This window comes from Octopus bimaculoides, chromosome 26 (genome assembly GCF_046866305.1).
Source record: "Octopus bimaculoides isolate indiv1 chromosome 26, ASM4686630v1, whole genome shotgun sequence".
NCBI classification, from domain to species: Eukaryota; Metazoa; Mollusca; class Cephalopoda; order Octopoda; family Octopodidae; genus Octopus; species Octopus bimaculoides.
Genome location: NC_142953.1, coordinates 9,193,914 through 9,207,721, shown reverse-complemented (window position 1 = coordinate 9,207,721; position 13,808 = coordinate 9,193,914). Strand labels below are relative to the sequence as shown.

The window sequence follows — 13,808 nt, the reverse complement described above, 5'->3', positions numbered from 1 at the left end:
AATATATATATACATCTGCTTGGTATCTAAGGCAAGTATCTTCCACTACAGTCCTGAGCCAACCAGAGTAAACGGAAATTGAAAGACACCCATCACACATATATTTGTATATTTCTATGTGTGTGTGTTTGTCTCCCTCCACTGCTTGGTAAGCAGTGTTAGTTTGTTTACATCCCCGTAATGTAGCAGTTCAGTAAAAAGGGATCAATAGGAAAATTACCGGTCATTTTGTTTGACTAAAGAGTGTTCCAGCATGGCCATGGTTCAGAGACTGAAACAGGCCAAAGATGTGTGTGTGTATGTATGTTAACACTTCATTGTTAACCCTAAAAGACTCCTGCCCTTTCCTTATCTGCTGTGTCTTTCATTTCTTCAATGTGGTACCCTAATCTCGCCCCTCCTCCTCTTCTTCCTCTGTCTACATCATTGAAGCAAATCCCCTGCTCTACCACAGGAATCTGTTGCTTTCTCTCTCTCGCTGAACCCCTGGGGCCCATCTTTAAACTTCTTTGTTAACTATGTGAAACCCCAGTAAGTTCTCACCTTTTCACAGTGGCACTCTGTACCACCGCAATCTACTGTGTTCATGCCAACTAATTAACAATCAATTAACAACTTAATACTAATAAATGGTGATGCTTGCATGACTTTAAGAGATATTCTCTTGGATGAAGAAAGAAAAACTAGTCATTTTGTGTGAGTGTGTTATTTAGTATGTAAGTCACAGTCAGATATCTAGAGGTCTCTGGTCAAGTGCCAAGTGTTGGCAGGTTTGATCTGTTAACATGAAACTCAAGGTATTTGAATAGGATTCTGGCTGTAACTTAATAATAATAATTATAATAATAATTTACCCTTTTGTATTGAGTACTCTTTCTTCCATTTGTCAACACTAACACAGCGTGTGTGTGTGTGTGTGTGTTGACAAATACTATATTTATACACACGTGCGCATTGATGAATTCTATAATACACACACACACACACACACACATATATATGGGCATAGTAATGACTGTGTGGCAAGCTGTTTGATACATTGTACCAGGTTCAGTCTCACAGTCTTCTACTATAGCCTCGGGCCGACAAAAGCCTTGTGAGTGGATTTGGTAGATGGAAACTGAAAGAAGCCCATCGTGTGTGTATGTGTGTATTTTGTTTTTTAATCAGTACTGAAGTGATTGAAACAAGCAAAAAGTCCTTTGATTGAGAAAGTAGTATCAGCTGGTGATCTAGGCAAAGTAGTTTTGTATCCTTGCTGACTCACTTTCATCCAGACATGTGGTCAGGTGTTGTCACGAAGAACTGGTCCTTTTTAACTGACCAATGTTGAATGTGAACAACGTAGTGCTTGATGTATTTCATGAATTTCCTACCAGTATTTATTTCCCTGCTGTAATGATTTCACCAAAATCCTTAAAATCGTAGTGGATGATCCCATTTGTCACGTTTCATATCTTTCTTTGACACAGCCTTCAGCTACCTCATTGGTTTCTCACATCAAATCCATTTCTTGTCACCTGCCATAATGCAGTGTAATAAAGAAATGAATCATTGTTGCACCAGAGAAGCAGTGGACAGATTTTATAGTTGGTGGGGTTTTTTCCCCACTCAGCTCATGCAGTACCCATTTGTCAAGTTTTTTCCAACTTGCTAATGTGGTCCACATGCCAAGCAACCATTTAATGGTCAACCTTTTGACAAATAGTACTTGCTTTTTACATGAGTTTGCTTCAGTAACTGTCCCTCATCAGTGATCTTTCTTCCTCGTGTTCAAAGCTCTCATGTCCACTACAACATATATGTATAGAGTGGGCCAAAAGTCACACACAAAATAAGTTCAATAGACTCCAGAATTGTCAAAGACTTGCTTCAATCTTTCTAAAATTGACTAAAATATTGTGAATATTCACATACACGACGAACAAAATGAATTATAATAATCACAATCCTTTCTACTGGAAGGCACAAGGCCTGGAATTTTGGGGTAGGGGGACTAGTCAATTATGTCAACCCCAGTATTTCACTGGTACTTAATTTATCGACCCCGACTGGATGAAAGGCCAAGTCGACCTCAGTGGAATTTGAACTCAGAACATAAAGACTGACGAAATGCCACTAAATACTTTGCCTGGCGTGCTAACGATTCTGCCAGCTTGTCACCCTTATAATAAAAATGTAGTATAAATAAAATGTAAAATGTTATGGTTTGTGACTTCTGGCCCACCCTATATATAAACGCACACACACACTCTCTCTCTCTCTCTCCTATGTGGTTTATTTTATGGTACAATAAAAATTGAAGTGCTTGTTATGCCCTTATGTTTTCAATTTATATATTGTGATACCTGTTTGTCATAAGTGATAGATCAGCAGGATTACTTATCTGAATCAGTTTCATTGTGTGCACGTGTGTGTGTATATATATATATATATATATATATATATATATATATATGTGTGTGTGTGTGTGTGTATGTATGTAATAAATGGGAGAAGTACTCAATACAAACAAAGAGTGCAATATTCTTCTAAGGAATCAACCATAAATAAAGGAAACTCTAGCGTAACATATATCACTGGTTTATCCTAAGTAAAATATGTATTATATATATATATATATATATATATATATATACATACATTTATGTTGATGTGTGAATTTCTCTGTATCATGTTTTACACTGTACTCCATGTATCATGTGATAGCCCATACGTTCATAATAGATTATAATGTGCTTCCCATGTGATATCTCACTTTATTAACCTCCTTTCTTTGTTCTCTTATAGATGCTGACTATTTGCAACGTGAAGTGAGCAACCGGTTGTTGGCCCATGACCGAACAGCTCCGCTCGGACCGGCCTCCTACATGAGGACTGAGATGCACCAACACCAACATCAACATATGCACCAACATCAACACACACACCAACATACGATTGGTCTAAGCACCCCTCCATTCTCACCTTCTCTACTGCCTAACAATGCGCAGCACCTGGTAAGTTTTGGACTATCATCTCTAAACTCTGTAATCAGCCGCACAGTATTGCCTAAGGGTACCCTGAATGTAACCAAACATCACTTTGATATCTTTTACCCTTTTCCAATCATTAGACTGTGGCCATGCTGGGGCACCACCTCAAAGAAGTTTTCATCAATCAAATCAAGACCAGTACTTTTTGTTAAGCCTGGTACTTATTCTATCGATCTCTTTTACAGAGACATAAACACACCAACACCAATTGTCAAACAGTGGTGGGGGACAAACATAGATATAGATGTGTGTATGACAGGCTTCTTTCAGTTTCCATCTACTAAATTCACTCTCAAGGCTTTGGTCAGCTTAAGGCTATAGTAGAAAACACTTGTCCAAGGTGCCACTTAGTGGAACTGAACCCGGAACCATGTGATTGGGAAGCAAGTTTCTTACCACACAGCCATGCTTGCACCTATATATTTCCTAACAGCCTTCTATCTGTGGATAGATTTCTTTAACCTGTTTTTGGTACCATATTTTTGGTAAAATACACTGCCTTTGTGTCAGTTAATTTTGGCTCAAGACCAGCAATTTCTGGGGAAGCAGGTAAGCCAATTACATCAACTCCAGTGTTGAGCTGGTACTTATTTTATCAACCCTGAAAGGATGAAAGGCAAAATTGACCTCAGCGGCATTTGAACTTAGAAAGAAAAGTTGATGGAATACCTCTAAGCATTTTGCCTGTCGTGGTAACAATCCTACCAGCTCACAACCCTATTGATAATAATAATAATAATAATAATAATAATAATAACAATAATAATAATAATGAGGTGGAAATTTGGCACAAGGCCAGCCATTTTGAGTACCGATGTTGAACTGGTACTTATTTTATCATCCCCAAAGTCGACCTCAGCCGCATTTGAACTCAGAACAAAAAGATGGACGAAATGCCACTAAGCATTTAGCTCAGTGTGGTAACAATTCTTCACACTCACCGCCTTGATAATAATAATAATAATAATAATAATAATAGTAAAATGATTGTCAAATATAAAATTAACTTGGAATTTTGATGAAAGCTTTTCATTTAGATTACTTTGAATTTGGAAGTTTGTGTCTTGGAACCATGGAGTAGGCTCGAATGGGTTGGGTTCAAAAATGATGAAATAAGGTTCCCACTGTTGGATTTTAGGTTTTGGCCTTGTTTGAAGGTTTTTATTCATATTCCTATTTTCACATAATTCTTGGTATTCGGTTTCTAAAATGTTTATTTTTGGCTTCATTATCATCATCATCATTGTTTAACGTCCGCTTTCCATGCTAGCATGGGTTGGACAATTTGACTGAGGAATAGTGAAACCAGATGGCTACACCAGGCTCCAATCTGATCTGGCAGAGTTTCTACAGCTGGATGCCCTTCCTAACGCCAACCACTCCGAGAGTGTAGTGGGTGCTTTTACGTGCCACAATGGATCTCAAAGTATTCATGGAGCTATAAATAACAGCACGTAATTATCGGGTTGAAAACCCATATTGCCTGCATTCATAACATGCCTACAGTAGACGTAGGCTTGAATCTCAGAGGGCAGCATTTGACATTTTCTATCCAGAAGGATTTTGCAATCTGATATCTACATGCCATTTCAAGTTGTGCCTACTCATAGCCCTATCTCTGCAAGTGTGTGTGTATATTTTTTTGCTTGTTTCAGTCATTTGACTGTGGCCATGTTGGAGCACCACATTAAAAGGTGTTAGTCGAAGAAATCAGCCCCAGGACTTCTTCTTTGTAAGCCTAGTACTTATTTCTATCAGTCCCTTTTTTGCCGAACCACTAAGTTACGGGGACATAAGTACACCAGCATCAATGGTCAAGTGATGGCAGGTGGACAAACACAAACATGCACAAATGAATACATACATACATTTGAATCATACTGTTTTGATCCATATATATATATATATATATATATATATATATATATAACGGAGATGCACTTGCATAGCAAGTGACCTGATCTGAGATCGTGTGCTGGAATGAAAACAATTGCAGCGTGGAAGGTGTTTATAAGCCATTTAAAATAACACACAAAATCCGTTAGATTCACTTCAACATTTAAATTTAATTTGTCAAAATATTATCGTCGCGGTCTCAAAGTGACGAAAATATTTTGACAAATTAAATTTAAATGTCGAAGTGAATCTAACGGATTTTGTGTGTTATTTTAAATGGCTTATAAACACCTTCCACGCTGCAATTGTATATATATATATATATACACAACAGGCTTCTTTCAGTTTCTGTCCACCAAATCCATTCACAAGACTCTGGCTGGCCTAAGGCTATAGTAGAATATACTTGCCCATGGTGCCACACAGTGGGACTGAACCTGGAACCATGTGGTTAGGATGCCAGCTACACCTGCACCTGTGTATATATATATATATATATATATATATATATATATATATATATTCACATGTTTGTGTGTGTGTTATATTTTTGTGGGTTTACCCTTATTTCTTGATCCTGTTTCACTGTTCTTATCCAATATTTCCATATTTTTTACTTGCAGTTTGAGAAAATCCCCCGATATGAGCCCTCATTCTACCGCCAAGGAGTAAGTTATTCATTCTTTTCAGCATTTGCAACTGTCATTGTTGTGACTGTAGTGCGTGTGTGTGTGTGTGCGCAAGACATACACACATGTGTATGTAGCTCGGTGTGTGTGTGTAAATATATATACATGTATGTATGTATAACCATAACTTCATTTGTATGCTAAACCAACCAAACTAATAAAAATTTCTTCTATCCTTCCACAGATTCCGGGACTCAGTTATGCTTTACCCTCACTGCTGACCCCAGCTGCTCCAGGAACTGCCCCCTTAAATTCTGGCATACCTGGGGCTTTTCAACCTAAAGTAATTCTTCTATATTTCTTGTTTTTGTTTTCCTACATTTATTACCATTATTATTATTATTATTATTATTATTATTTTAGTCAACTTCATCTTTCATCCTTTTACGGTCGATGCAATAAACTAGCCCCCAACTCTCTCCCAAATTCGAGGCCTTGTACCTACGTCAGAAAGGATTATCATCATTATGATTATTATTGTTCAAATATTAAGGGGCATAACATGTTCCTCCCTTTTTTCCCCCCTGTTTGTTTACTATCAATACAAACTCTGTGATCCCCAACAACTAGTTATTTAATCAGCTTCATTGTAGGTGGCAGCACCTTCAGTATTCTTTACACGCTTAATCGACAAAACCCCATCCATATAGTGTAAAGAGAGGGTTAGGTCATTGCCTTCAACATCCACCATTGAGAGCTGACATGGAAAAGGGGATGTTAAACTGTGATGATGGGGATGATAAGCACATACGCACACACAGACAGATAGATAGGCATTCATTGGTCTTGAAAGACCATGGGTCTGCACCTGGAGGATTTCGTGTCAGCTGCTGACGGTGGTGCAGCACCCACTGTGACTATACAAGCCCACACAGCAGTGGCAGTTTTGCATGTAGCAGCTGCATTTGAAGAAGCTCTCTACACTTTGCTGTTCTTCAAGTGGGCTTTTCTTTGCTGGCAAGTTCCAGTATTTCCATCCCCTTGCGTCGTACTTGCCTCCAGCATGGGCAATCATTTGCGACCTCCTCCTATCTCAGGACATCCTGAACTATTGACTTCATATCTCTCTTGCAGACGTCCTTGAAACGTAGATGAGGTCATTCTTGTGCCAATGACCATGGCCAGTCTTTCACACACACACTCCACTAGTTAAATATCACTTGATTACCAGCTACTGATGTCTCCATATTGGCAGCTATCATCATCTTTGTACTAATAGGATTAAAGGGGTGGCTTTCAGCCTGTTAATTAGCACAGGAAAAGGGGATGGTTGTTGTAGTAAGGGAGAGGATAATTCTAGGGCTGATGGTGGAAGGTTGTTTGAGACGAGATGCAGTGGCAATATGCGGGGGTGGCGTAATAGCAAGGATGTTAATTAAAGTGTTTGTCATTTATGGTGGTGGTGGTGGAGGGGTTAGTGGTAATGTTAACATGTTATGTTAGTGATAATAATTACAAGCATGGTGGTGGTTGCGGTGGTGGCAGCAGCAGTAGTGGAAGATCTAAAATTCATAATTAGACATAGGGTGTGTAATAGGGATCATTGCTTCTGTATGTGTATAAGTGTGTGGGAGCAACGTGACCAAAACTAGTGGGAGGATTTGAAATTAGCAATACAGGGTTTAGTGAAACCCTAATTAAACTATTCATAGCAACAAAAGAGCAGTATTAATAGCAAAAGGTAATCTTGACTTCCAATTTAACCCTTGGGTATTAATACTGTTTCTTTCACTATTCATTATTTTTTAATACACCCACTGGCTATTTGCTCGAATAGACACCGATATTTTGCATATCGTTGGAGGGAGATTCAGCTGTTATCGTGCTGCTGGACATCTGTCACTGAGAAACCCAAAGCAGGGTGAAATTACAGGATTTGACAGTTCCAGTGGCCATAATAGCAGACGATTCCCATCTGTCAGCAATATAATATCGAGTGTTTTTATGCACTATGAAGCCTTATGAGATATCCTCTCAAGGTAAATGATGCAGTACTGTGTGTTCTAACACAACCTCCTCATTAAGTTGGAGATCAAGGTTACCTAATTAACTATATGGTGTTAATGAGTTACTTTGTACTGCTCTATGGTATGGAATGAGAGCTTTCCACACCTGTTGTCTCCACCCCATTAACCAACTTTACACTCGCATACCACACCTGTTCCTCCACCCTCACCTGTATCTACTCCCATACAATTATGTCAATATTTACTATCCTTACAATCAAACAAGCACATCTGTCATCCTCCATTTACAGTCTCTTTCTACCTGTACAACCATGTCACACCTGTCGTCGTCCCCCCCTCCTTTTCATCACATGCCACATCTGTTATCTTCCACCCCCACCCTTTCCGCTTGCTATCTACAATTATGTCATCCACCAAACTCAGCATGTTTTTTATCTGTCACCATTGTCTCCACAGACCATCAACCCTGGGGGTATATCATCTGACCCAGCTTTACTGTCTCTTCGAGAACGTGTGAAACCTGGTCCTTCTCCAGTGACACCAAAGGTAACTACAAACCCTTTTCACTTCATCTCCAGCCATGCCCACCCCCACCCCCTATTGCTGGTCTTTTACTTTTCCACATCTGCTATGAGTAACAGACAACACTAAATTCCATAATAAACTAATAACCACATGATTGTTGCTCTGACGTCTTCCCCTGACCAGTCAGCCTTGTTCTAGTAGGCCTATGATCATAAACCTTCCAACTAGAACCATCCTGTTGTTGGCTTTGTTTTTCAGCAATAATGTACTTTGAACTACAATATTCAATATTATTCTATATCCCCTTTGAAAGATAGTAGGGGTGGGGTAGTTTAAGAGGGTATATCGCTGCTATTTCTAGCAAATTGAGCAGCTGTATAGATGCTCTCATGTTTGTCAAGAACTGTGTGGCTCTTGAACAGAGTCAAATATCTGGGTCCACCCCCACACATTTTGATGGCTGGAGACCAGTACTGCCTCTAAGGCCCCTTAAACCTGCAGCTCACAGACAAGTGCAGGTAGTGTAGTGGCCTTGGCAGGATTTGAACTCATAACTACAATCTGAAGAACTTCACATCTATTCAACTTTGCACTTTCCTGTTGTACAACTGAGCCATTGTGACCAATTATGCCAACTTCAGAATTGTTCTATGACTACAAAGTCCACCTCTATGACCACCTTCATTGCGCCTCAAGGTAGATCATTTTGGAATCATTGATGGTATGTTAGAAAATGTTCTCACCATAGAGAAGTTGTGTACTTTCAAAATCTTTGATTCATCCATACACTGTTATTTCAGGTTTCATTTTGCTGGTAATAAACACACGTCCACTAATACCAACTCACATTTTCACAAACACATACTTTCATCTACTCACATGCATACACACCAATGTTCTCTCTGATATTTTTGACGTGGATGCAGGCAGAAGTTTGCTTCATGTGCAGATTTTGTCATTCAAGCAAGTAACCATCTTCAATTAAAAAAAATTGATTTCATCTTGGAAACTTTGTGTGTCCACTTTATTTTTTCATGCGTGTGCTAATTACAAAACATGTGTGCAGGTGCACAAGCAACCAGCTCAGAAGATATATCCACACACACACACACACACCTAATATCAATACTACACTTATGTTGGTAAGGATAATTACTAAACACTCACCACTTGATGGAATAACTAACAATATGTATATATTGATGAATGCAGCAAGCTTGCAGAATCATTAGCACATCAAGCAAAATACTTAGCAACATTTCATCTGGCTTTACATTCTGAGTTCAAATGCTGCTGAGATCAACTTTGCCTTTCAGAGTTGATGAAATAAATACCAGCTGAGCCCTGGGGTCGAAGCTATCGACTAAACACCTCCCCCGAAATTGCTGGCCCCGTGCCAAAATTTGAAGCCAATGTGTATTATATTGATGATGATGTTAATGATGTTGATGTAATTCATCTTGTACTGTATTATTTTATTCCAGAAAACTGGTAAATGGTGTGCAGTGCACGTGCAGGTTGCCTGGCGCATCTACCACCACCAGCAGAAACAACACGAAGCACAGAAGGGTGGTGCAGACACAAAACCAGTTATAGACCCACTGCGACCCCCTACCCATCTTTTACCCAACAGTAATATACATCGTCCTCCAGATTTAGGGAGCAGTGCTCAGCCTGCACTTATTAGTCCTTTCATGGGTAAGTCAGAATCTTTTCTTTTGGTTTTGTGTGAAAGAGTTTGTACGAGTCAACCCTTTGTAACTTTAAGATTTCATTGGTGTATTTGTATACGTTCAGAATGGCATTGTCGAGTAGGTATGGGAGGCCAGACTAGCTGGTCTGAACATAAAACAGATGGAATATTTGGGCTGGATATGGCCAGATTAAATACTAATGGTTAAATGAAGAATTTGGCTTTTAGCAGAGAAAAGAGGATTAACCCTTTCGTTACTATATTTCTGTTGAGATGCTCTGTATTTCTTTCAATTACTTTAAATATAACAAAGAATTTAGTAAAGTAACTTAGTTATCATTCATGTAGTGTTAGGAACATAAATTGTGACTAATGTTTGGTGGAAGATTTGAATTTAAAACCTATGAAAACAAGACATTTGTTACCATATTTCTGTTGAGATGCTCTGTGTTTCTTTCAATTATTTTAAATATAACAAAGAATTTAGTAAAATAACTTAGTTATCATTCAGCTAGTGTTAGGAACATAAATTGTGACTAAGGTTTGGTGGAAGATTTTAATTCCAAACTTATGAAAACAAGACATTTGTACTCAGAGCCAGAGCCGGGTTGGTAATGAAAGGGTTAAAGGGGTTTAGAATGGACTAAATATATTATTTGATCTTAGTCTCTCTAATTTCATTTATTAACTGGTGGACATCTGTGTAAATTCCACAGGTCTGTTAAACTATTTCTACTCAGTGTCAGTATTTCTATGAAAGTATCACAGCTCAGTGGACTCAACAAGCTGGCGATATTTACATGAACTTAAGAGGATCATAGGAGCTAATTGTCTGATATGCTTGTTAGGAGGAGAGATTAACTAAGAGGTAAAAGGTGGGGACACACTGCTCCTCCATGTTAGCTGATTTACTTTTATTACTGTATAGCAGGGAGCTGGCAGAATCATTATTACTATGCCAGGCAAAATCCTTAATGGCATTCATCCGTCTTTATGTTCTAAGTTCAAATTCCTTGCCTTTTGTCCTGGGGTTGATGTAATCAACTTGCCTCCCACCTCCCCTGAAATTGCTGGCCTTGTGCCAAAATCTAAAAGCAATATATAGCAGAAGCAAGTGTGATGCACAAAACACTCAACCCTGGAGTCACTCTGTTGCTTCTTATTTCTTTATTGCCCACAAGGGGCTAAATATAGCGGGGAGAAACAAGGACAGAAAAAGGAGTTAAGTTGATTACATCGACCCCAGTGAGTAACTGGTACTTAATTTAGCGACCCCGAAGGGATGAAAGGCAAAGTCGACCTCGGCGGAATTTGAACTCCGAACGTAGCGGCTGACGAAATACCACTAAACATTTCGCCTGGCATGCTAACGTTTCTGCCAGCTCGCCGTCTTTTGCTTCTGCTATACATTAATTATATAATGTGTGTATATACACAAACACTTATGTTCTGAGTTCTGTTTCCCCTATTTGCATCACCAAACCTGTTGATTTATCTATATATTTTGTTTTGTTTCAGGATCTACAAGACCTCCATTTGATTCAGGGCCCACACACCACAGCAGCTTTTTAAACCCAGCTCATATAGGTAAGGTCCTTAGGGTCTCACTGATTCAGATCTACTGTTGTGTGTGTGAGTGAGATATTGTTTATACAGGGACACCTCAACTTACATCAGAATCAGTTCCAAAACATTTGACTGGACTTGAAAAACAATGTAACACATTAACCTTTCATTATCTGACACAAGATGCCCTGTCCTCTCTTGAGGATTCCTTGTCTTGCCACATATGAAGCATCCAGGCCACACTGTGAAGTGTTTGGCATTTGAAAAGGCATCCAGCTGTAAAAACTATGCCAAAACTGACCTCGCCTGTGCTGGTGCCACGTAAAAAGCACTGAGTCCACTCTGCAAGGTGGTTGGTATTAGGAAGGGCATCTAACTGTAAAAACCATGTCAAACCATCCAACCCAATCCAGCATGGAAGGTGAACATTAAATGATGGTGATAAAGATGATTTGCTTTCTATCTGTTTTAAATGATTTACACGTATTTCTATATGTATTTTATTTGATTTTCCACTTTGGTGTTGGGTTTTAGGTTCTTTTTGAATTTCTATTCTTTTAAATATGTTCACTGAGACTAATGTAAAGTCAGATAAATTGACTCAAGTTGAGGTTTATTTCTTTCTAGTAATTTCTTTAAAAAAAAAAAAAAAAAAAGCAATGTGAAGTTGAGAAAGACAACTTGAAATGACCTAAGTTGAGGTGTGCCTGTGTGTGTGAGGTACTGTATATACTCTCATATATGTGTGTAATATACTGTCTGCTGTCATGTGTGTATAATATATCGTATCTATTGTCATGTGTGTGACATTATTGAATGTACTGTCATACAAACACACCGATGACAATATATATCACGAGAGTTATTGACAGTTGGTTAGTGGAAACCCCTTCTGCCCCCAGTGATCGTAACGTCATCACATTTCTGACTGAACCCCTTTTTCTTTTGCTTGTATTTCAGGTGTATCACCATTTGCACGGCCATCTCCGTACAGTGTTGGCTTCCCTGGTCTAGGTAAGAATTACTTACTTTAACTTTAACAGTTCACCTTGCAAAACCTCTCCCTCTACCCTAAGCTGACTTTACCTTTCTCTATAATCACACACACACACACACATACTTCTGTGTACTCCCTTCTCTCTTACCAGTTAGTCCTCCTTCTCTCTCCTCTGACTTCTACTCTTTCCTTCCACATCATTGTCTCTGTTATGCTGTCTGCCCCCTATCCCACCACCACCACCTCTCCTCCCACCACTTCTACCACCAGACTTCTAAAATCTTTAATCGCTCTCTTGTGTCCTGCAGGAAATAGTTTATTTAATGGTGCCAGAGAACTGTCCAGTATGTCAACACTGTCTCCAGAGTGGAACCGCTTACACAAGACACCTTCATCTTTCCCTACTCCGCCAACGTGGCCCAAAACTGATGAACGGGAGAAGGAGCGGGAGAGGGAGCTGAGTCTTCATGACAGAAGAAAAGAAGAAGAACGTGAACGGTACGTAGATTTGCAGTGTTCCGGCCATGACTTTCCTGTTAATAACTAACTGCTTTGATCTTGGTCGACCCAAATCAAAGACATCCTAGTTCTGGCCATTTCTCTTATTTGACACATGTAATGTATGGTGCAAAATATTTTATTAACACAGAAGCAAACAGACAGTGTGTATTAGGTTTTATGCTCCAGAAATAGGAAAAATTTCCTAAGTTTTGAGCGGTGCTGGACCTCCCGAGTGCTGGTGCCATGTACAAAGCACCCAGTTCCTTTGTAAAGGGGTTGGCATTAGGAAGAGCATCCAGCGATAAAAACCACATCAAAACAGACCTCGCCAGTGCTGGTGCCATGTAAAAAAAGCACCCAGTCCACTCTGTAAATTGTGGGGAATTAGACATTGGAGCTTGGTGTAGTCCTATGGCTTGCAAGCTCCGGTCAAACCATCCAACCCATGCCAGCATGGATGAGGAACATTAAATGATGATGATAGAAAAGAACATAGGCGGTGCTCCAGCATGGCCGCAGTCAAATGACTAAAACAAGTAAAAGAGTATATGTGTATACAACCATCATGCCATGTTAAAATGATCTGTATTAATGGTTATAGATATTGTTGTTTAGCCTTTGGTCAATTTTGAGCCAGCAGACCCCATACTAAAAGGTCTTAGCTGTGACCATCCTGTCATTTAGTTTTCAGACATAATATTGTTAATAAGACCACATCCAATATATCCTTCCACTTTTTTCTTGGAGGTTGGATGTAGTTTCTAGTTCTAGCAACTTGTGAGACCTTTTAGGACTCCCTCATTGGCTCTTGTTACCTGTTACAAGAGATTGTACCAACAGTATCAACAGGATTGTTAGCTGTGGTATGATTTTATACTTAAATTCCTGTCACTGTTGGCTGCTTTCTGGAGTAGCTAAGAAAGGTGGGTAGTTTGTCTC

The 13,808-nt window shown here is 39.2% G+C and overlaps 1 protein-coding gene across 6 annotated transcripts in view; it reads left to right on the top strand.

Annotated features, from left to right (window-relative positions):
* The window catches only part of LOC106868878 (uncharacterized), a 702,504-nt gene that overhangs the window by 683,231 nt on the left and 5,465 nt on the right, over positions 1 to 13,808 (top strand). For all 6 annotated transcript variants that reach the window (XM_089342546.1, XM_089342545.1, XM_089342544.1 and 3 more), the window contains 8 exons: positions 2,791 to 2,999; positions 5,555 to 5,599; positions 5,805 to 5,903; positions 8,044 to 8,133; positions 9,597 to 9,810; positions 11,324 to 11,392; positions 12,332 to 12,385; positions 12,677 to 12,866. In XM_089342546.1, the coding sequence (XP_089198672.1) occupies positions 2,791 to 2,999; positions 5,555 to 5,599; positions 5,805 to 5,903; positions 8,044 to 8,133; positions 9,597 to 9,810; positions 11,324 to 11,392; positions 12,332 to 12,385; positions 12,677 to 12,866 (970 nt within the window). The remainder of the gene's footprint in view (positions 1 to 2,790; positions 3,000 to 5,554; positions 5,600 to 5,804; positions 5,904 to 8,043; positions 8,134 to 9,596; positions 9,811 to 11,323; positions 11,393 to 12,331; positions 12,386 to 12,676; positions 12,867 to 13,808) is intronic.